The sequence below is a fragment of the Pipistrellus hanaki genome (assembly GCF_964339955.1).
Source record: "Pipistrellus hanaki genome assembly, chromosome: 10".
NCBI classification, from domain to species: Eukaryota; Metazoa; Chordata; class Mammalia; order Chiroptera; family Vespertilionidae; genus Pipistrellus; species Pipistrellus hanaki.
The window spans coordinates 8,955,750-8,976,418 of record NC_140512.1 but is presented as its reverse complement, the minus strand read 5'-3'; the positions used below and the strand labels follow the sequence as shown (position 1 = coordinate 8,976,418).

The 20,669-nt window shown below is 64.4% G+C and overlaps 1 protein-coding gene across 1 annotated transcript; it reads right to left on the bottom strand.

Annotated features, from left to right (window-relative positions):
* Positions 1–2,081: 2,081 nt before the first annotated feature.
* On the bottom strand, positions 2,082–14,102 carry AQP1 (aquaporin 1 (Colton blood group)). Its single transcript, XM_084897213.1, has 4 exons — positions 13,497–14,102; positions 5,294–5,458; positions 4,883–4,963; positions 2,082–3,914 (listed from the first exon to the last, which is right to left on the bottom strand). The coding sequence occupies exons 1-4, from the start codon at positions 13,884–13,886 to the stop codon at positions 3,735–3,737; spliced, it is 816 nt and encodes a 271-aa protein (XP_084753339.1). The 5' UTR covers positions 13,887–14,102; the 3' UTR covers positions 2,082–3,734.
* Positions 14,103–20,669: the final 6,567 nt, after the last annotated feature.

The window sequence follows — 20,669 nt, the reverse complement described above, 5'->3', positions numbered from 1 at the left end:
GTTTAATGGAGAGACAAATATTCTAGGATTGAGGCACTGCTGGATGGCATCATGCTTCCTGCTGGGCCAAGTGCAGAGGGCATGGCCTTCTGGGCCGGCTGAGCCACCTCCGTGTGCATATCTCGGGACCACAGGGAGTCCAGTGGGGAAGGGACCTGCTGGCTGGTCTCCGCAGAGACTCAGCGGATGGGGTGGTAGGTGCCCCACCCACCCACCAAAGCACCTCATGTGTGCAGTGGCTCGATGCTTGGCAGCTGGGGGACAACGGTTGAGTCATGGAATCTTCCAGGAAATTTACTCTCTCCATTAAAGTTTGATGAACAAAACTGACAAGGGCTCTGGTTGTTCTAGAAGCCCCATGCCAGTTCTAGTTATTCCCCCAAAACCTCTCTTCTGTGCTAGGCTGGACAGAACATGAGCAGAGTGGAGTCAGGCATGACCCTTGAGAGTGGGGGTATCTGAAGCACTGAACGCACAGGCTGGAAGATGACAGGGAGTCTGGGATAGCCTGGCCACAAAGCTCTTGCTCCTAGACTTGCATGGATTCTGAGGCCCCTTCGTAGTGCACTAATAGTCCTCAGCTTGCAGCACTGCCCTTCCCTTCCCCATGTACTCTCCTGGGAAAGAACAACCTCTGAATGAGCAGGTTTAGCAGACATTTTCCTTCCAGATAGAGGGTCAGTCAGACTAGAGGGCACTGGGGAGGCTGTGATGGTGCCAGTGCCAGGAGAGCAGCCTGGGGCCAGGTGGTGCCAGTGTGTCTCAGGCAGACTCTGTGTCCAGCTGGCCCCGGAAGGAAGTGCTTCTCCTGGTGCTAGAATCCCCTCCAGCCAGGTGGTCTTTTCCCTTCCTCTTCCCTCTTCACACCTTCCAGGCAGGGGAAGCCTGGCAGCCCAGCTGGCCCAGAGCTAAACTTAACGGAGGTCGTGACAAAACAGGGGAGCACCACAGAATGGAAAGAGCCCCATTGCTGAAGCCAGACCGGGGGCAGGTTCAAGTCCCGATTCTGGCCCCAGCCTTTTGTGAGAGCGTGGGCCCATCATTTCATCTTCAGGGGCCTCAGCGTCCTCCGTAAATGGGGGCAGTCATCTCTGCCTTCCAAGAATGCCATAAAGATTAGAAAGACTGCATGCAAAGTCCCAGGGGAGTTTCTCACAAACAGTAAGCTCCCGCCTGGCACTAGAAGTTATAACTAAGCCATCAATAAGAAAGGCTCTGCCCTGGAGTGGCCAGGGCCGGTCCAGGAAGAGTAGGGGTTGAGGTGGGGGTGGCCAGGGCCCATGGTGGGGACTGAGAGGGCTTCGCGCCTGCAAGGATAGGACGCCATAAGAAGACAAGCCAAGCAGGGCTGTGAGAGAGAGCCTCGCACACCCTCCCAATCCGGCCTGGGCTGCCATGGGCGAGTGACTAGTCCACATTTTGTCAGTTCAAGGGGCCTGGGGTGGGAGACAGGGCCTTTTTCAGCCCACACTGGCCTTGGACTGCAGGAGGACAGGGAAAGGGCCAGGCAGAGGGGTCCTTTCCTGGCTCCTGGTCCCCTCCAGATAGAGGCCAGCCCACTCTGACCTCTCTTTTCTGACCAAAGCCACAGACCCTCCAGGGAAAATGCCCACTCGGGGTGGAGGTGCCCACAGAGCTCCGGGCCTGAGCTGTCTCCCTCTGAGCTTCTGCAGGTCATGGCCTCTGCCTGGTGCTCACTCCACTCAGCTCAGCTGCGTGAGCCTGCCTCCCCCAGGGGACTGAGCCTTGGGCCCCAGTACCCAGCCCAGGGGTGGGTGGGGTCAGAAATAGGAGGGAAGGGACAAGGAGGGACACCTGGGCCATCCCTAGGTCCTCCTAGGAGGAGGGCAGAGGGTCTAATGGGACTGTCACACTTCAGACCTGCTGCTCCCCACCCCTTCGTGTGCTGGAATAAAAAACAGGCCCCACCAGGGACAGGACCCTGTACCCCTCAGGCCGAGACCAGAGGTCCTGGGGCAGGAGGGCGGGCAGGGCCTCCGTGGGTGCATCCCTCCCTCCTCCCAGACCCGGAGGTCTTCCATGGAAACCCGGTGATGAAAGAAAGCCACAGGAAGCCTGGGTGACATTAAAAGTCATTTTCCTTTATTTATTTATTTTTTTTAACATACAATGAAATTCCAATTCCCAAGAGACATGTGCAGAGCAGGCAGAAGCAGGGCCTGGTGAACAACAGCACGAACAGGCAGGGGCGTAGGCCTGCCCCTACTCCCCTCCGGCACAACCCTCGGCCCCCGGGCCTGTGGCCCCTGCCCAGGCCGAAACAGAGAAGCTAGGGTGAGAGGGGCCAGTCTCATGGGCCAGGTAGTAGCCAGAGACATGGCCTTGGCTGATAGGCCTGGCCAAATCATGACCTAGCTGTGGGCCCTTGGGCCTCAGTTTCCTTATCTGTAAGGTGGGCTGGAAGTCCCTGCAAGGGAATGGGAAAGAGCGTGTGCAGATGGGCTCGGGGACTGTTAGGGCCTCCTGCTTCTGGGTACCTGGGTATGGTGTCCCGGTTTTGTCACCATCGCGGCTGTGGGCACGTAGGGGACCTGCTCTGGCTCTGATGGGATTGAATGGACTGTAGATGGCTGCCCTTGAAACCAACCTTGTGCTCTGAACTATAGGTACTTGGGCTGCAGCCGCAGGTCCTTCATCAGGACAAGGCCAAGGCCACGGCAGACTCTCCCTCCAGGTAAGTGAGGAGGGAAGGCTGTGGCCTGGGTCACACGGGGGCCTGAATGCCTCCAGCCAGGAGCTCAGCAGCAAGGGGGCAAGCTGCTCCTCGCCCCTCACCATCAGCTGGGGCCTTGGAAACCCCTGAGGTCCAGCCAGGGCATCTGCTGCCGTGGGCCGAGCCACATCTGTCCCCACTGTCCTTTCATAAACACATGCTTGCGTCACAGGGACCTGTGTCTCCTCTGGCAGGAGGGAGGAAGCGGAGAACCGGGTAATGGTCCAGGTGATGCAGCGATAGGCAGAAAAGACCAACTAACACTCAGCGTTCCTCCTTTGACCTCTAAGTGCCTTCCCTGGGCAGCAGCAGGCCCTGTCTGGTTCCAGCGGCTGGCCTGGCCACTGCTCGCTGCATCTGTGCTGGGGGAAAGAACCCCCCGGCGAGAGTGGAAGACGCGGATGCAGACAGCATCTTCCGGAGCCCACAGTGCGCCTACACTCACAGAACCCCAGAGGGGGACCTCGGGCCCCGGGGCGTTCTCTGTCCCTGCCCCTCTCAGACGGGGGCACGGAAGCAAGGCACACGGCGCGGGCCAAGCTGGTCACCGCTCGCTCCTAAGCCGCCCCTCCCGGGGTCTCTTTTCCCGAGAAGCACCCCTGGGGGCAAAGTGCAAGTGACAGGAGAAGGCTGCACCAGAGGCGCAGAGCGATGACAGCGGGGCCCCAGGCACCTGCGGCCAGTGAGCTGGGGAGCTGCGTTGGGGTGAGGGGCTTTCTGGCACACTCTGAGGGCGGGTGCCTCTCTTTCAGCTCCTCTGGGACCTCCAGGGAGTGGGCGAGTGGGCAGTCTGGGTCTCCAGGAAGCCCCAAGGCCAGGCAGCAGAGAAAGAGAAAGAAAGTGATAGGAAGAGCCCAAATCAGGCGTGGCCACGCACGTCCCTCGGATCTTCGGCGAGAGACTTCGGCCAGCTCGTCAGAGTGTCTACAATGTGGGTTCCACCCGCCCCTCCCGCCGCCCGCCCCTGCCCCCTCCCCCGGCGATCGCGGGGCCAGGCCCTCTACTTGGGCTTCATCTCCACCCGGGAGTGGAGGTCGTCGCCGTCCAGGTCGTACTCCTCGGCCTGGCCGCTGGTGCACACCTTCATGCGGTCCGAGAGGTCGCTGCTGCGCGGCGCCAGGATGAAGTCGTAGATGAGCACGGCCAGGGCGGCCCCGATGAACGGCCCCACCCAGAAGACCTGGGCGGAGAGCGTGCTCAGCGGGCAGGGCCAGCCTCCCTCCGGCCATGGACGGTCCCCGCCCCCGGGGGGGGGGGCTGTCCCTGCGCTCCCCGCCCCACCACCCCCCGAGGGGTTCTCTCCCACCTGTGCCAGCGCTGCACCCCAGCTTCCTGACGCCAGTGCCCCCCACGTCTGGCCCAAGCCCGGACAGTGGGAGTGGGCATCTCCCTGCCCCCGTGTGGCCCCGCTCGGCCCCTTCCTGAGGCTGGCCACTGTCCCGCCCCGCTGCAGAGAGAGGGTCACAGAGGCCAGATGGGTAACAGGCTGGCCTGGAACAGACACACCAACAGTGCCCAGCCGGTGTGGCTCAGTGGTTGAGCGTTGATGTATGGACCGGGAAGTCACGGATCGATTCCCGGTCAGAGCACACACCTGGGTTATGAGCTCCATCCCCAGTAGGAGTAGGGGGCGTGCAGGAGGCAGTCAATCATTGCTTCTCTCTCATCAATGTTTCTCTCTCTCTCTCTTCCTCTCCCTTCCTCTCTAAAAAGCAATAAAAACATATTTTTTTGAAGCACACCAACAGCAAGAGCAGCGAAATCCATGGAGCCCTGACCCCGTGCTGAGCTCAGCTTGGGGGCAGTGAGGCCGGCTGTCCCCCCTGGCGGGCAGGGGGTGCCGCTGCACCCCAGCTTCACAGCTCAGGAAGTAGGCTGGAGAGGCCAGCAGCCTGCCCAGGTCATGCCCAGGTGGAAAGTGGCAGAGCCGGGACTCGGGCCTGACTCCCGACCTTGCTGCTGGCCGAGCTGGGAGGGGACCATAGCCCTCGCTGTTCCAGGCCTGGCCCACGGCGCTCCACCGCAGCTCTGTGTCCAGACCCCCTGCCCCGGCTCCTCCCAGGGCCTCTGCCACGGGGGGGGGGGGGGGGGGGGCTCCCGCGGCGCCATGGCCTCCCACCCACCGCCAGGGCAGCCCTCAGCGCTTACCCAGTGGTCCTTGAAGTTGTTACTGATCACAGACGAGCCGAAGGACCGGGCAGGGTTGATGCTGCAGCCCGTGTAGTCGATCTGTGAAGGGAAGCACGTGGCAGAGGGAGGGGAGACAGAGAAACACACAGGGGGAGAGGAAGAAAAAGACAGAGAAAAGCAGACAGGTGGCAATCAGCACCAGAAAGATGGTCAGGAGGCCCCTGCCCTTCCCTCTCGTAGGCAGAACCTGCCTCCCCACCATCCTCCCTCCGTCCCTCCTTCCCTCCCCCCTCCCGCCGAGGCCCAAAGAGCTGATAGCCCCACAGAATAGCCCAGTCTGGGTCCCTTCCCCTGCCCATGGCAGGATACCCCCGCAGCCCCTGCCTGGCCTTGCCCTCTCCACCCCACCCCCACCCCCACTCCACTCACCGCCAGCAGGTGTCCCAAGGCCACGGAGAGGCCTATGGCAAGCGGGGCTGAGCCCCCCAGGTCCCGGCGCCTCCGGTCGGTGGTGGCCAGCACGCACAGCACCAGCTGCAGGGTGGCGATGATCTCGATGCCCAGGCCCTGGCCCGCGTTCACGCCGGAGGCCAGCTGTAGGGGACAGGGACAGCGAGGCTCCATGAGGCCCGGGCACCATGGGCCAGACCCTCTGTGCCCTGAGAGCCCACCACAGCACCCGTGGCTGTGCCCGGAGGGGCTGGGCCCTCCCCAAGCACACACAGCGGGTGGTGGCACCAGGCCTGTCCGTCTCACACCGGCTGAGGGAGCACCAGCTGGGCCCTGGTACCTGCCCAGAGGCCTTGGTCTACTGGGACCGAGGCCATAGGCGAGGCCCGGCAGGGGAAGAGATGGTAAGGGACACTCAGTGATAGGCATGGGAGGAAGCAAATGGGTGGGAGGGCCCCGCTGGAGACATTGCTTTTTCCCAAAAGTCCAGGACTTTCTACCCCTTCCCTGGCTGCATCTAACCTCCCCAAGCTGGGAGGTCCTCCTCAGCCGGCCCAGCTCCCTTGGTGCCTCTCTCCTTCGGGCCTGCCTCCTCCCCACCTCTGTCTGGCTCCCCGGATCCGGAACCTCTCCCACTTCCGGGCAGCACCTTCCCTGCCTGCCCCCCCCCTCCCTCCCTGTCCAGCCTCCTCCCTCTCTCTGGCCACACAGGCCCCTGCACCACATCTAGCGGTCACTTGCCCCCGGGCCGCTTTCAGTGGCATGACTCATGGAAAAGGAAGGGAATGGGAGCTGCTGTGAGGTCCCCGGAGCCCACCCCCTGCGGCTGCACCAGGGAGACCCTTCCTCAGGAGCCCCTGCCCCGCCCGCTGGGGGCTGTCTCTCAGGACCAGGTGCCCACACAGAGGGCCTGGGCCCCATCAGCACAGGCCCGCCCCCAAAGATGCCCGGATGTGGCCCCATGGGCTGCCTTCTCCCAGGCAGGGCCGGGGTGTCCCAGGAAGCCTACACGTGAAGGAGTCCCGTCCCCAGGGCAGGGGCTGTGTCTCCAGGGTAGTGGGGGCTCTGCAGAATCCCAGGTGGGGGGCCCTTCTCCCTCCGGAGGCTTTCCCAGCCACCCAGGGAGGGCGGCTCACAGAACAATCCTCTTCCCGCCTTTGTCTGCAGCCCTGGGTCACAGGGAAAGTGACTCACATCCCTGCCCTGCGTCTGAGCCCCGGCTCGGCCAGCCCTCGGCTCCTCGCCTCGCTGGCCCTCGGTGTCCCCGTCTATAAACTAGATCCCAGGGGGCGGGGGGGAGGGGGGACGGGACGGTCCCGGGGCGTTTGGATCCGGAGAGCTGTGGCTTTGTTCTGGTTCTTGTCCCTCTTATCCAGGGACTGGACAGGCAGGAGGGGAGGGCCTGGCTGTGAGGGGTGTGGAGACAGGGGGGTGGCCTGCCCGGTCCCAAACAGGCTCCGCGGAGGCCCGGCCGGTGAGGCGGGGCCCGTCACACTCACACCTGCCGCTGCCCTCCGTGCCTGCACGCCCTGGAAGCTCAGGCCCCCCTCCCGCCGCTCCCCCGCTCCCCAGGGTCGGCCTAATTGCCGGCTGGCGGGAGGCCCGAACCCAGCCCTTGCACGCTGATTAATGGAGCCCTCGCTCTAAGTGGCTCCCGCCTCGTACTCCCCCATCCCCGCCCGCCGCGCTCACAGATGTGGCCTGGATGAGCTCATCTCCTCCCCCGGCTCTCCACCAGGTCTGAGCATCCCGGCCCCGGCTCTCCCCAGGGCACCGCTTTCCATGAGAGGGGAGCAGGGACCGGTGCCCTGCCCTGCCCTCGGAGTCCACAGGAACGGGCCGCCCGCCCTGGCGTCTCCAGGCTGGCCCTTCCTGGCTGCCCAGACCCCTCAGAGCCTGACAGCCAGAGCCACCCCGGCTGAGAATCCTCCGCTCCCAGAACCTGGTACCTCCACCACCACCCTCAGGAAGCCCCCCTGATTGCTCCCCTGGCTACCGACCGCCTCTCCTTGGACGGCCACGGCGCCGGCGTCACTGACATCTGGAAAAACTTGATGATTCAGAACTGGAAAGGGGTAGTGAAACCCGATGTCCAGGAAAGAGCGGGTAAAAGTTCTAAACATATGTTACTATTTGCAACCCATTAAACTGGAAACAATTAAACACGCAGCCAGTCCCAGCTGCGGTCACTCGCCATGGAGAAAAGTACACGTTTGCACACCCACCCCGGGGCCCTCCCGCCCAGCCCGGGGCCGATCGTTCGCTGATGAGGAAAGGAACAGCTTTGTGCGTGCAGGTGGGAATAACAGGAAAGTCCACGCGTCCCCTGTGACGCCCCTGAAAGGCACGCGTGTGCGAACCAAGCCCACGGAAGCCGGCTCTCATGGCGCATTCAGGCTCCTCTCCCTCCCATTTCCCCCCTCCCTCCCCTCAGCTCCAAGAAGCCTTCCCAGGTCCCTGGCCAGGAGCAGCTCCTGTGGTTACCCCGCCAGCCCTCCCTGAACTGCCCGAATCTTCTGTCTCCTATGGGGGTGCTCACCCACCCGCCACCGCCCCCTCCCCCCGGGGCTGAGAGCTCAGTGAGGGAGGGCAGGAGGCTCCCCAGCTCCCGGCCCAGCCCCTGGAGGGACACTCGCGGTGCGGTTTACGGTTTACGTAAGTGGTGAGGATGATAATTATCTAGAACTGCCCCCTCCCGGAGGCAGCCGGATCCGGGAAGCTCTCTGGCCCCCAAGGAAGGTTCATTTGCTTTCTCGCTGGGGGACCACAGGCCAGTCGTCAGCTTCCGTGGTCCCTGCGGGCGGGCGGCCGGTGCCAGGGCCCTGTGTGACGGTGGGTGGGGGGTGGAGGCTCAGGGAGGAGGCAGCACAGCCAGGATCCTGGCCCCGGGTCTGTGCCTCCCACACGCCCAGGCCACGGCACTGGGGGCCACAGGCCAGGCCCGGGGACCCGGCTGCTCCCAGCGTGGACTGGGCAGCCGGCAGGAGACGGCTCTTTAGCTGCCAGTGTGTCCTGGCACCAGAGTGGCACAGGGCCGACCTCTCCAGGCAATAAGCCTCAAACCCGCTCTCCTGCCTGTGGGCAAGCTGGCCAAGGTAATTCCGAGGCCCGGGCCCCCTGGTTGGCCTGGACGCTGGCACCCCACGGGTGAGGCCTGCCGAGAGAGTGCCAGGCCTGCCGAGCACCTTCTCTAGAAGAGCAGGGGACGGGAGACAGCGAGGCTGCTGCCACCCAAGGCACAGCACTCTCACTGGGGGCATGTGCTTGATTTAAGGAGGATAGGTCAACTCTGCACCTCCAAATCTGAGAATATCTTCAGCCCACTCGAGACATTCAGACACACCTGCTGTGCACTGGCCGGTGGGTCCACTGACTCCGAGAACCCCCACCACATGGGTCCCGGGTCCCTGAGGCGCGTGGCCCTGGATGGCCGTGCTGGGTGGCATGGCCGGGGGTGCAGGCGTGTGTGTTCCTGTGTGTCGCACACCCCCACAAAGGTGCCCCTGCTGGCTGGGAGGGGGAGGAGGCGGGAAGGAGGCCCCTCGAGTGAGGGAGAGCAGGTCTCAGAAGGCCCTTTATTTGCTCGCAGAAGCCATTCCATCTTCCTGACAAGAAACAATACACAAAGCAATGGCTTCCTCCAGCCTCCCTCCCCCGCCCCCAGCAGCCCCTGCCCTGCGGCCGGAGAGGAAGAGGCTGCACTGAGGAGCCCCCGCCCCACCCTCCGCGTGCCAAGGCCTGAGTGGAGCCTCCCAGACTTGAGAATTGCCCCACACCCACATGCGTGTTCCCCCCCGTACCATGGACCAGTGTGTGTGTGCATGTGCATGTATGTGTGTGTAGGGAGGTGAGTGTGTGTGTGCCTGTGTATATGTGTGCGTGTATACGTGTACGTGTGTGTGAGTGTGTGCATGGGGGTGAGTGTGTGTGAGTGCATGTGCATGTATGTGTGTGTAGGGAGGTGAGTGTGTGTGTGCCTGTGTATATGTGTGCGTGTATACGTGTACGTGTGTGTGAGTGTGTGCATGGGGGTGAGTGTGTGTGAGTGCATGTGCATGTATGTGTGTGTAGGGAGGTGAGTGTGTGTGTGCCTGTGTATATGTGTGCGTGTATACGTGTACGTGTGTGTGAGTGTGTGCATGGGGGTGAGTGTGTATGAGTGCGTGTGTTGGTGCAGCTTAAGTGTGTCCACTTAGGAAAACGGGGGCCTTGGATTGGACGCTCCAGGACCCCTCCCTTCCCGACCTGGACCCCCACCTCTGAGACCTAGGATCACCTCCTCCGGTGCAGAGCGCGTCACAGGACCTCTGCGGCCCAGATCCTCCTGGCGGGGCCCTGAGGAGAGGCCGCCGGCTGGGAGGCCTCCGCGGTGGGAGGGGGGCTGTGGCTGAGGAAGCAGGGCAAGGTGTGTCCCCTCAGACCGAGGCGCCGTCTCAGAGCGGCACCCCTTCTGATGCGGGTTCCCCCGCGGGCCTGGCCCGGGCAGGGGTGGGGCAGCCAGGGGCCAGCGGGCCGCTGAGAGGGCTCGGGGGTGAGCGGCCTCAGAGGTCCATGGGGAGGCAAGTCTCCACCGCAGGCCTGCTCTCTGTGCCGCCCCCTCCTCTGAGCCAGGCTGGAAACCATAATTACAGGCCCAGCTGGGCACCCCAGCCCGCCGCCCCACCAGCCCCGCCCAGCCCCGCCCCAGCAGGCCTGGCGGACAGGGTCCTTGGGAAATTCTGGCCTCCCTTTCCCCAGCCCACGGCCAGCTCTGGAGGAGGCAGGAGGGGTCCCCAACTCTGGAAGGGGTGGTGGCATGGGGGCCTCTCACTCTGGTTGGGGAAACTGAGGCCCGGGAAACCGGAGAAGAGGCAGGTTTAGGGCTGAGGTCAGGCCTCGGAGGCAGCAGGCAAAGGCAGTCGGGCCCTGAGTCGGCAGGGCTAAGAAAGAGCCCCGAAGAGGGGAGTTTGTGCTCTGCCTGAGCCCCCTGAGGCGCTGGCACGGCAGGCACTGGGATGGCCAATCCCTCAGGGGCACAGTCAGACCCTGGCCTGGTCCTGAGCCCTCACCGTCCTCCAGAACCCACCCTCCTGCCATGATCCCCGTCCGGCCACAACCCACAACGCCCAGGCCACGGCCTCTCACTGGCCCCTCGCCTTCGCTGACAGCCCTTCCCTCGCGGGTCTCCTCACTGAGGCTCATGTGACACGTCCTCCCGGAAGCCTTCCTGGCCCTCCCCTCCCCGCAGGTCAGAAGTCGCCTGGCCACCCTGACACCTCTTATCACATCTGCCTCCTGCCTCCTATCACGGGCAGCTGTGCACAGGGCTTATCTCGCCCAGACCCAGACCGTGGGCTTCCCCGGGGCAGGGAGCGGCTGGCTCAGCCCGCACTGAGCCTGCAGCGGCCATGGCCCTGAGAGCGGGCGGCCAGGGGGAGACAGCGAGGGGAGAGGGCCGAGGGGAGACAGCGAGGGGAGAGGCGGAGGAGCCGGGTGCTCAGGACGGCATCCTCTACACCCAGAGCGCAGCCCCGCCCCGCTGTGTCCCCATCTCACAGGCCGGACCCAGGGCCGTCCAGGCAAGGCCGTTGCAGGGAGTCACACCGGGCAGCAGTGGCTGAGCTCTGGCAGGAGCGGGCGGGGCACTGCCCCCGCCCCCCAGCCTCTCACCTTGGCCAAAATTGGAGTTTGACCCTTAGGACCAGCCGGGAGTCCTGCAGGCTGGACAGGCCCGGGGTCCCTCCAGGGCGCACCCTGAGCCCTGACTCAGTGGGGAGAAAGTTCCCCGGGGGCCATCCCTGACTCACCCCAACCACTTCCTGCCACTTTTCCCCCTATTTTCCTTGGAAATCTCCATGCCAATGCCTGGCTCCACCCAGACTTGGTTAGGGTGGGGCCCGGGGCCCAAGGGGAACCCCCTCCCCCGCCTCCCCCACCCCCCCCAACACACTAGGGTCTGGAGGAAAGAGTAAGCTACCAGCTTTGTAAACTGGTCTCTGTGCCTCTTGAGGTCCAGGGTCTGACAGGCCGGCCCCCGGGGCGGGCGGGAGACTGTGCCGCAGGTGGACAGGGCAGCGCTGGGCCCCAGCACAGAGCTCAGCTCACTCCTGTCCAGCTCGGCCCCTGGGCCTCAGCCCAGCCCTGGGCAGGGTGATAACCGTCAGCCCCCGGCGCCTGCTGAGAGCGCGGGTGTGGCCAAGAGCTATCAGACACCTAGGTGCCCATGTGCAGCCTCGGGCCCTGGGCTCCACGGAACCGCAGCGAGTTAGCAGCCGATAGGACTGCCCCCAGCCAGGCCTGGCCCCCCAGGAGGCTGCCCCCTCCCCCTCCTGCCTCCAGCCTGCCCAGCCCAGGGATGAGGGCGACTCTGGAAAGTGGAGGCCAGAAAGGGGACGAGACCCTGGAGCAGGGTGTGGCCAGGTCAGACGGCATTAGCCTGGTGCACGGTGGTGGAGGGGACCGAGCTCCCCGGCAGAGGCCTGTCCCTGGAGAGGGAGGGTCAGGAGGGGCCCGGAAAGCCTGGGGGCCCAGCTCCTCCCCTCGCAGGACCACCTCCCAGCCCATCAAGCCGGCTGAGCTCCAGGGGCAGCCTCCCTGCCCAGAGGGGCACTCCCTGAGGTGGCCTGGCTCTGCCCCCACCAAGAGGCTGAGGCGGGAGGGCCGTGCCCCTTCCACCCTCCGGGCATTGCCTTCCTGACTAAAGTCTAAACTCCAGCAGCGCGGCTAATCGTTAACCGTGGGCCGAGCGGCGCTGGCTCTCCCCAGAGCTGGGCGAGGTGTCACTGTGACACGAACGCTGATCCCCTGCCCTCTGCACAGATCCTGCCGCCCGGCCTGAGCCTTGGCGGGGAAGCCGGAGGACAGTCCCAGTCACCACCCAGTGCCATCTCCCGCCCGGTCCCCACCCCGCCGCCCTGCCCAGGGCCCGCCAGCCTCTCTCTCCACAGGAGTCCTAAGTCCTCCTCTCGGCTCCCTGGCCTCTCCCCTCCCCGGGAGAGCACCCCCACCAGGTGCTTCTCCACATCCTGCAAGCCTCAGTCAGCCTCTGGGCCAAAAGCCCCCCTGCTGTGGCCCAAGCAGGGGGCGGGGCATGCACTTGGCCTGGGGTCTGGAAAAGCCTGGGTCTGCGACAGCGGGCGGCGGCAGCCAGAGGCCAATTAGCTGTGCTAAGCGGCCCGCGAGGAATTCTTTTCAGCGGCTGCCACCCATTGCCAACATCTGCTTGTCGTTAGTGCCCCTAGCCCAGGCCCCTCTCCAGCCAGGAGCAGTAGGCACAGGCGGGGACCCCCTCTCCCCCACCCAGGCTCACCCAGCCCACTAACATGCTCACACACACACACACACACACACACACACACACACACACACGCTGGCGGAATCGGACGGCTCGGGAGCGCGCGGCTTACGCTCACCGGAGCCCCATGCCGCCGTCCACGTGGATCCCCGTCCACACACAGACACCCGGGCCACACCTCCCGTGCCCAGCCGCAGAGGGAAGCCCAGACCCGGGCAAGAGGTCCCTGCCTGTCCCGCCCTGCAATCCAGGAAAACCACCTGCCAGCCGCCCGAAGAGCCTTCCCGGCCCCCGTCTCTCCCATTCCTGGGGCCAGAGGGGCGGGAAGGGGTTTCCCTGAAGGGGGTCTCCTAACGCCCGTCTGGGGTGGGGTGGGGGTGCCAGACCAGCAAAGTCTGGTGTCCGCCTCCAGGGAGGGCAATGCCCCCCTCCGGCTGGAAGAGGGGACCTGTGGGGCTCCCTGGAGATCAGTGGGAGGAGATCAGTCCTCAACTGCCCACAGCCCTGCAGACCTGGCTGCCGGGCACCTGGTTTGGGGGAGCTGGGCACATTGGGGCTGAGTTTCCCAGGGTCCAGGCTGCAAGAGCAGGGAGCTGAGTGCACAGGCAGGGCTGAGAGGTGAGGAGCTGCTGGCCCAATGCTGGCTGCCTCCAGGGCTTAGTCCCCACAATAGATGACCTCAGGGGACGTTGGCCAGACTGTTATTCTCGGGACCTCAGCTTCCTAGTGCTCGGCAGGAAGCAGGCTCCGGGCTGCTGCGTGCAGAGCCCGGTTCCAGCCCCAACTCCGCGTGACCCTCCCCGTGGCAACCTCTTGTCCTCTCTGCCCCTCGGTGTCCCCATCCACTCAGCGGGTGGAGGAGGAGACCGAGGCCCCTGTCAGCACCACCCGCAAGCCCACCCTACTCACCGCATTGCTGCCCAGGGAGTTGCCGGGCAGGGAGGAGGTGATGCCCGAGAGGATGGCCGTGGCCACGATGGCCCCCACGCACTGGGCGATGATGTACAGGACGGCGCGGAGCACGCTGATCTGGCAGCTGAGCAGCAGCCCCAGCGTGACGGCCGGGTTGAGGTGGGCGCCGCTGATGTGGCCCACGCTCTGGGCCATGGTGGCGATGCTCAGCCCGAAGGCCAGGGACACCTTCACGTTGTCCTGGGCCGCACCTGACGTCTGGTTGTTCTTCAGGGGGAAGTTGAAGCCCAGGGCGGACCCGATGCTGATGACGATGAAGAGGGTCATGGCCAGGAACTCGGCCACCACGGCCCTCCAGAAGAGCTTCTTCTTGAACTCGCTGGCCATGCTGGCTGGCTGGCGGGGGATTGGCTGGAGACCTCTGCCTGGTGCCTGACTCCCTCGGAGAGCTGAGCCACAGCCCGGGCTGGGCCTATTTATAGGGCCCCCGGGGGAGGAGGGGAGGGGGGAGCACAAAGGGAGGAAGGCCTCTCCTGCTCCTGGCCCGCCCCACACCGCACGGGCCTCCTCTGGGCGATGGATGTAGACACAGCGCTGCTGTTGGCCTGCCAACTTTTTTCCCTTCCTCCTCTCACCCCTCCCTGCCGCTCTCCCTCCGCCCTCCGCCCTGCCCAGCCCAGGAGGCAGGCGGGAGGCTGCTGCTGCTCTAATAGGCTTTGGGAAATTCCTCCGAGTGGGCCCCGCTCAGGGGGCTGCAGAAATCCAGGTGTCCTGCCCTGTGTGCATAGCTTAGGGGGTGCCCTGGGGCAGAGCCAGGCACTCCAGAAAGGGGGTAGAGGGGGGGGGGGACTGGGCAGGCTGGGCCCAGAGGGTGGACATTGCCCTCCTTGGAGGCGGGCACCATGACTTTGCTGGTCTGGCATCCCCATCCCACCCCAGACTGGCGTTTAGTCTGGAATCCATGCGTCCAGGCATCAGAGGGGCAGCCCGGGCCTCCTGCACCCCAGGGCCACTGGATGTCACCCCAGGGATGTCCCAGAGTCCCGAGCACATCGCCAGGCCTCAGCCAAGGGGTCGCCGAGGCATCAGGAGTCTGAGAGCTGGTCTGCAGACCAGTCCGGCTCTGGGACCGAGGACAGGCCCGAGCGAGGGGAGGGGGCTGGGAGCCCCACCCCAGGAAACCTCAAGCCTCTGGGGCAATTCCCAGCGGCGATTCAGGGGCAGAACCACAGGAGACAGAGGCCAGACTGGACGCCAGGAGGGAAAGGGGAGGGAGGGAGAGTGAGGAGTGAGGACAGACAGACGGGGAGGGAAGGGGAGCAGACACAGCCCTGCAGGGAGAGGAAGACAGACAAAGAGGGAAGTAGAGTCATCAGAAGAGTGGAAGGAAGTGAGAGAGAGATCCCCAGGCAGAGACAGTGACGTGGGCCAGGGAGGAGAAGGAGAGACGAAGAACGTGCCCAGGGGTGAGACTGGCTGAAAGAGGGGAGACCCGACTGGGCCCACAGAGCAGAGCGAAAAGGGGAAGATATAGGAGGAGTGGGAGGCGCGAGGAGGAACCAGACAACACACTGAATGAGAAACTGTATCCCTGGGCCCAAGCCCTGAGGCCTGGCCCAAGAGAGAGAGGCCCCCCCCCCCCCCCCCCGGCCTCTCCCGCCTCCTGTCTGCCCCACGCAACCCTGTGTGTGAGTGGTGGCTTGTCCCCATTTTATACGTGGGAAACTGAGGCCCGGTGCAGAGAAGGATTTCCGCGTTCTGCAGGTACCGGGGCGGACAGGGGTGAGCGTGTGGGCTGGGGCCGCCTGTCTGGGGCCATCTGCAAGGAGCCACCAGGGGTCAGGCTGGCGTTTGCCGGGAGGAAGCCCGCTGGGGGAGGAGATGGGGGAGTGCCTACCCCAATGCACCAAGTGCCTGAGACACAAGCAGAAGTCTCATGGTGGCCGGCAGGTCCTGTCTGCTCAGAGAGACCCAGCAGCTGTGGCCAGAGGTAATCTGTACCCTATTAACTGCAAGAGAGAGAGAGAGAGAGAGAGAGAGAGAGAGAGAGAGAGAGAGAGAGAGAGAGAGGAGAGAGAGGCAGAGAGGAGAGAGAGAGATAGAAAGGAGAGAATGGAGAAAGACAGAGAAAAGAGAGAGAGGGGAGAAAGAGGGGGGAGAGAGAGAGGTAGAGAAGAGAGAGAGAGGTAGAGAGGAGAGAAAGGAGAGGAGAGAGAAGGAGAGAGAGAGAGGAGAGAGAGGGGAGAGAGAGGCAGAGAGGAGAGAGATGTAGAGAGGAGAGAGAGAGGTAGAAAGGAGAGAATGGAGAAAGACAGAGAAAAGAGAGAGAGAGAGAGAGAGAGGAGAAAGAGGGGAGAGAGAGAGAGCTGTAGAGAGGAGAGAGAGAGAGGTAGAGAGGAGAGAAAGGAGAGGAGAGAGAGTGCCGGCCTACTGGGGCCACTTCCAGAACCTCCTCCACATCCGTCCCTCCGGCAGCGCTGGCTCGGCTCTCCGCTGCCCGGAGGCTCCCTCTCGCCATGGCCGGGTCCAGGGCTCCATCCACAGGCCTGAGATCCTAGCACCGGCTCCAGGCGCTGGCCCTGCTCCCCCTCAGACCGGGCCTGGAGCGGGACCCCCTCCCCTCATGTCCTCTAAGAGATATCCGTCCTCCTCTTCCTCCTGCTTCCCAGTCCCAACAGGTCCCATCTGTCCCCGCCCTGCCACGGTGCAGGGTGAGTTCTGACACTGCAGGTCCAGGGCCCGGCCAGGAGGGCGGGAAGGTGGCCTGGAGAGCGGGCACTGGGCCTGCAGGAGCCACCGGACCCGCTGGAGTGCGGGGGCAGCACAGCAGGGACGGACTCAGAGCCTCGGGGTATAGAGGGCCTCCAGGAATGCACGTGGATGACCTTTAATTATCACCAGCGGATCCAAGGGGTAGGCAGAGCCACGCCCTGGGAACAAGTTTCCCCAAAATGTTGGAGACCGTTATCAGTACAGATTTCTTATCTTTATCCACGTGCTTGGAATGAGGAACAATTAGGACCCCAGGAATGAGGGAATGAATAGGACCTGGGCACACCCAAAACTTCTTTGACCTTAAAACCCCCTCTGGAAATCAATAAATGCGCTGTGTTGTCTGTGGTGGGTGTGGACTGTCTCTCCATCAGAGTGACAGCCCCTTCCCCGGGTCCCAGCTTGATGAATCCATTTCTGCCTCTTGGTCTCTTTTTTTTTTCTTTAACTTCTTAATCCCCCAGCTGCTCCACTCGGGAACCTGCCGCTTTCCACGCGGGTCACAGAAAACAGAGAAACAGCCCCTCACCTCGCGGCCTGGGCCTGTCCCGGGTTCTGTGACAGTGGCCACGGGCCGGGCCGGATCCGGGCAGCTGAGGACACAGGCGGTGAGAGTCTCCTGGGACTTACTCATTTACCCACCAAACCTTTCCTGGGCGCACGCCACATGCCCGGCGCAGTCCTGGGCACTGGGTGGCGGCTCCGGACCACACAGCCCAGCGCCGTGCCCCCAAGGCCTGCCTTCCTGCCCATGAGCCCGCAGGCCCCGTGTGGGCACCTGGATGACAGAGCGTGTGCCTGGAGGGCTCCCATGTGAGTGCACACTTGTCAGAGGCCGTGTCCTCTGGAGCCGGGCAGGAGCCGGGGACCCGGGGTCCCGGAGCAGGCAGGCAAAGCACTTTTGTCCGGGCCCATTAGGTACCCACCAATCCTGGATGGTAAACGGAGGTACTCAGGGCAATGCCCAGCCACCCTGCATCTCTCCCCCCCTCCCCCCATCCCTCCAACCAGCATGCTTTCCACCCTAAAGGCCACCGTGAAACCCTTCCTCTGGGCGAGGCATTGACACCTCCCGAAAGTGCCATTAAAACCCCAGCCTCTCCCGCATAAAGCCCACCTCCTCTCCCACAATGCACGGGGGCCCCTGTGGCCGTGACCACCTTCCACGGGAAAGGAGGGAGGTCTCCCACTGGAGCCCCAGACCCAGGAAGGCCCCGCACCCCTCCCCCATCTCCTCGCCACACCCCTGGGCCAACCAGGGAGGGAGGGAGGGAGGGAGGGAGGGAGGAAAGTGGCGTCGGGCTGAGGGCCGTCTCCACGGTCCTGGGAGGCTCAGGTGCCCAGTGACTTGCCCGAATGGTCTCCGCCTGCCTGTGGGAAGGGCCCCGGTGGGCCTGCTTACTGGAGGGAACCCCAGGAACAAGAACACGGCTGGGGGACCCGGGCCCCAGAGGCAGCAGGATAGGTGAGGGGTGAGTGATGGGACCACCTCCACTTCCCTGAATGATGGCTGTATGGCAGGGATGGGTGGGAAGGAAGCAGGGGGCTAAGAGTGGACACCGAGAAGCTGGGAGAAGCCCAGTCAGCCCAGCAGACCTGTTGGCCTGGGAGCTGGGCTCCGAGCAGGGCCCAGCCTTCACCCCGGCTCCTCCTCCCGCCCCGTCTGAGTCGGCAGCTCCCTGTCCCTCCCATGGACCCGGCACAGGCCCAGCCTCCAGAGCCCCCGGGGCCGAGCCAGGCTAAATAAGGGGGGCTGCCCCTCACCCCAGGGCGGGGCTTGAGGCCACTCAGGCTTGAGGGCACCTCGGGGCCCTGCTAGAGCAACATTCTAGCAACAAACGCTTTTCCAGATGTGTCTTATTCCTGACGCTCCAGCAAGACCCAAGTTCCCGTCAGAGCTGGCTGTTCCCACCACAGTCTGGGCGCTGTCCCCCCGGGGCCTGTGGGGGCGCCTCGGGCTGGGGCTGAGTGGGGTGCACGAGCCTCAGCTGCTGGCTGAGGAGCTGGACCTGGGCTGTGTGGGGAGGAGGCGCCCACGGGGTGGCCTGGGGTCACAGGGCAGAGGGCACTCACCCTCCCATGGCCAGGCAGGGCTGCCCGCCGCAGGCTGGGCCATGGAAACAGTGACCTCACCGCCTCCAGGGGCCCACCAGGAAGACGGCGTTTGGGGCGGGAGGAGACGTTAATTGCCATGACCACTGGGGCACCGTCAGCTCACCAGCAGCTCGGATGACTTTTCCAGAGGCTCTCAGGCTTCCCTGAGTGGAGGCAGAGAGCGCTGGTGGAGGGTCAGTCCTGGAGAGGACGTGGGCATCAGGGGACACCTCCCAGCCCGGCCCCTGCCCAGGGCACTCACGGCCACCCCTCCCCTGACCCAGACCTAGGACCCAGGGGCCCTGGCTCTGGGCCGCTCAGATGGCTCCGTCTCCCTCCTCAACCCCATGGGAGGCATGGATCCACCTGGGGCTTTGGCATGGCCACCCCTTCCGGGGGGGGGGGGGGGGACACAGGCCGGAGCAGAGACCAAGAGGGAGACAGGATGTCCCCTCCAACTCCTCAGCCCAGGCCCCTCCCTCCTCCTGTCCTCCTGCCCCAGGCTCCCGGGCACCGCAGGCATGAGGGTGAGTTCACCCAGGCCTGGGCTGTCCCTTCAGGGCCCCTCGGGGCGAGGCTGTGCACCCAGCAGCGCGGAGCGCAGGGCTGGGCGGAGTGTGTGTGTATGTGTGTGTCTGTGTGTGGGGGGGGGGGGGGGGCAGGGGCCGATCTGGGAAGCATCTGTTCTCCATCTGACTCCCCCAAGGCCACAGCACCCACCTCTCAAAGCCTGTGCATTCCTCCCTGCCTGACAGATACCTCCTGGCCATTTAGGCGTCACACGATCCCCCCTAAATCAATCAAAACCGGATTTAGTGGGCCCCCGGTGATTGGCCAGGGGAACAACTTAGTCATCTTCTAAGCCACGGCCTCAGGTTCCCTTGTCCCGAGCCCTCCCCACCCCCCCTGCCTGCCCTGAGCAACGTCGAGGCTTACGGGGGGGGGGGGGGGGGGGGGGACTACACACACACGAGGTCAAACCTACGTCTGAGAGGCAGGGTTTTCTATTCCGAGGTTTGGCAACTCTCCAGCAATGGACCCCCACCTGATGCCCCGAGAAGAGAAGCCGGAAAGAGGGAACAGGAAAACTTTGTCCCTGCTCAGCTGGGACTATGGGAGTTTGGCCACTGTGTCCACAGGGTGGACAGTCAGGCTGGGCACTGGCCCTGCACGCAGGCACCGGGAGCTCAGGCCCCCCACCCCCCTCCCCCGCTCTGTCTGCATGAGGAGCTCAGGGCCGCCCTGTCCTCCCGCTGCTCTGCCTGCTCAGAGGAGGTACGCCAAGGGGGAGTGAGGTCACGGTTTCCCAGCCCCGCCCTGCCCGTGAGGAGGGTGCCTGGCCAGGAAGGCGGCATCCCTCCCTTCCAGAAACGGCTGGTGGTGGCATTTGTGCAGGGCTGCCAGCCACACCCTTGGGGGCCGGGGGTGGGGTGGGTGGCAACGGCCTCTGTGCTGCAGGTCCCTGGAAGGGAAGTCATTGTGCGTGTAAGTGATTTCGGATCATTTCCTCACCCCGGGCGCGCACGTGGGCGCGCACACACGCACACAGCACTTCCCCTGCTCCCACCTGGCTGCCACATAGCTGCTCACTCTGCTCTCCACCCCCCAGCCCCTCCCACCCTGGGCCCTCAAAAGTCTCCAGTCTGCCTTGTTAGGTCACAAAACATTGCCCTGGAGAAAGGGGTCAGATAGCATTGGCTCATGGGGAAACTGAGGCTCAGAGAGGCCAGGTGACATGCCCGGGGTCTTTAAGGGGTCAGGGTGGAGGCAGGGATGGGTGGGGTTGGGGACGGGGCTGGCCCCGCTCTGATCACAGCAGGGGGAGCAGGCTCAGTGTGCGGACGCTCAGGAAAGGTCAAAGGTGAGCCGAATGAGCCACCTGCCGGCCCGCCCACCAGTGTCAGGAGGGTATGCCGGGCATCCACGGAGCAGGGACAGCGAGGCCACCTGTGATGGATCCTTGGATGTCGCCAGGCCATGCACAGCGGCTGGTGGGGTGAGTCCGGAGGGTGAGAGGAAGAGTGGGCAGCACTGCCCTGGTCCCCCCCTCCCCCCAGAGACCCCTCCTCCGTGGCTCGCTCTGGGGATTCTATTCATGTGAAGCCAACATTCCTGGGGTCCACGGGGTGCGAGATCACGGCCCAAGCGATGGCTGTCCTGCCTGATGAGAAGATGATGACATGGCCTGGTGGCCCCCATGCCCAGACTCCAGCACCAGCAGCTCAGCCCCGCACACCGCCTGCTCTGTGCTATCGCTCTGCAGGTCTGCTCACCAGTCCTGGGAGTCAGCTCCCAGGCCCACGC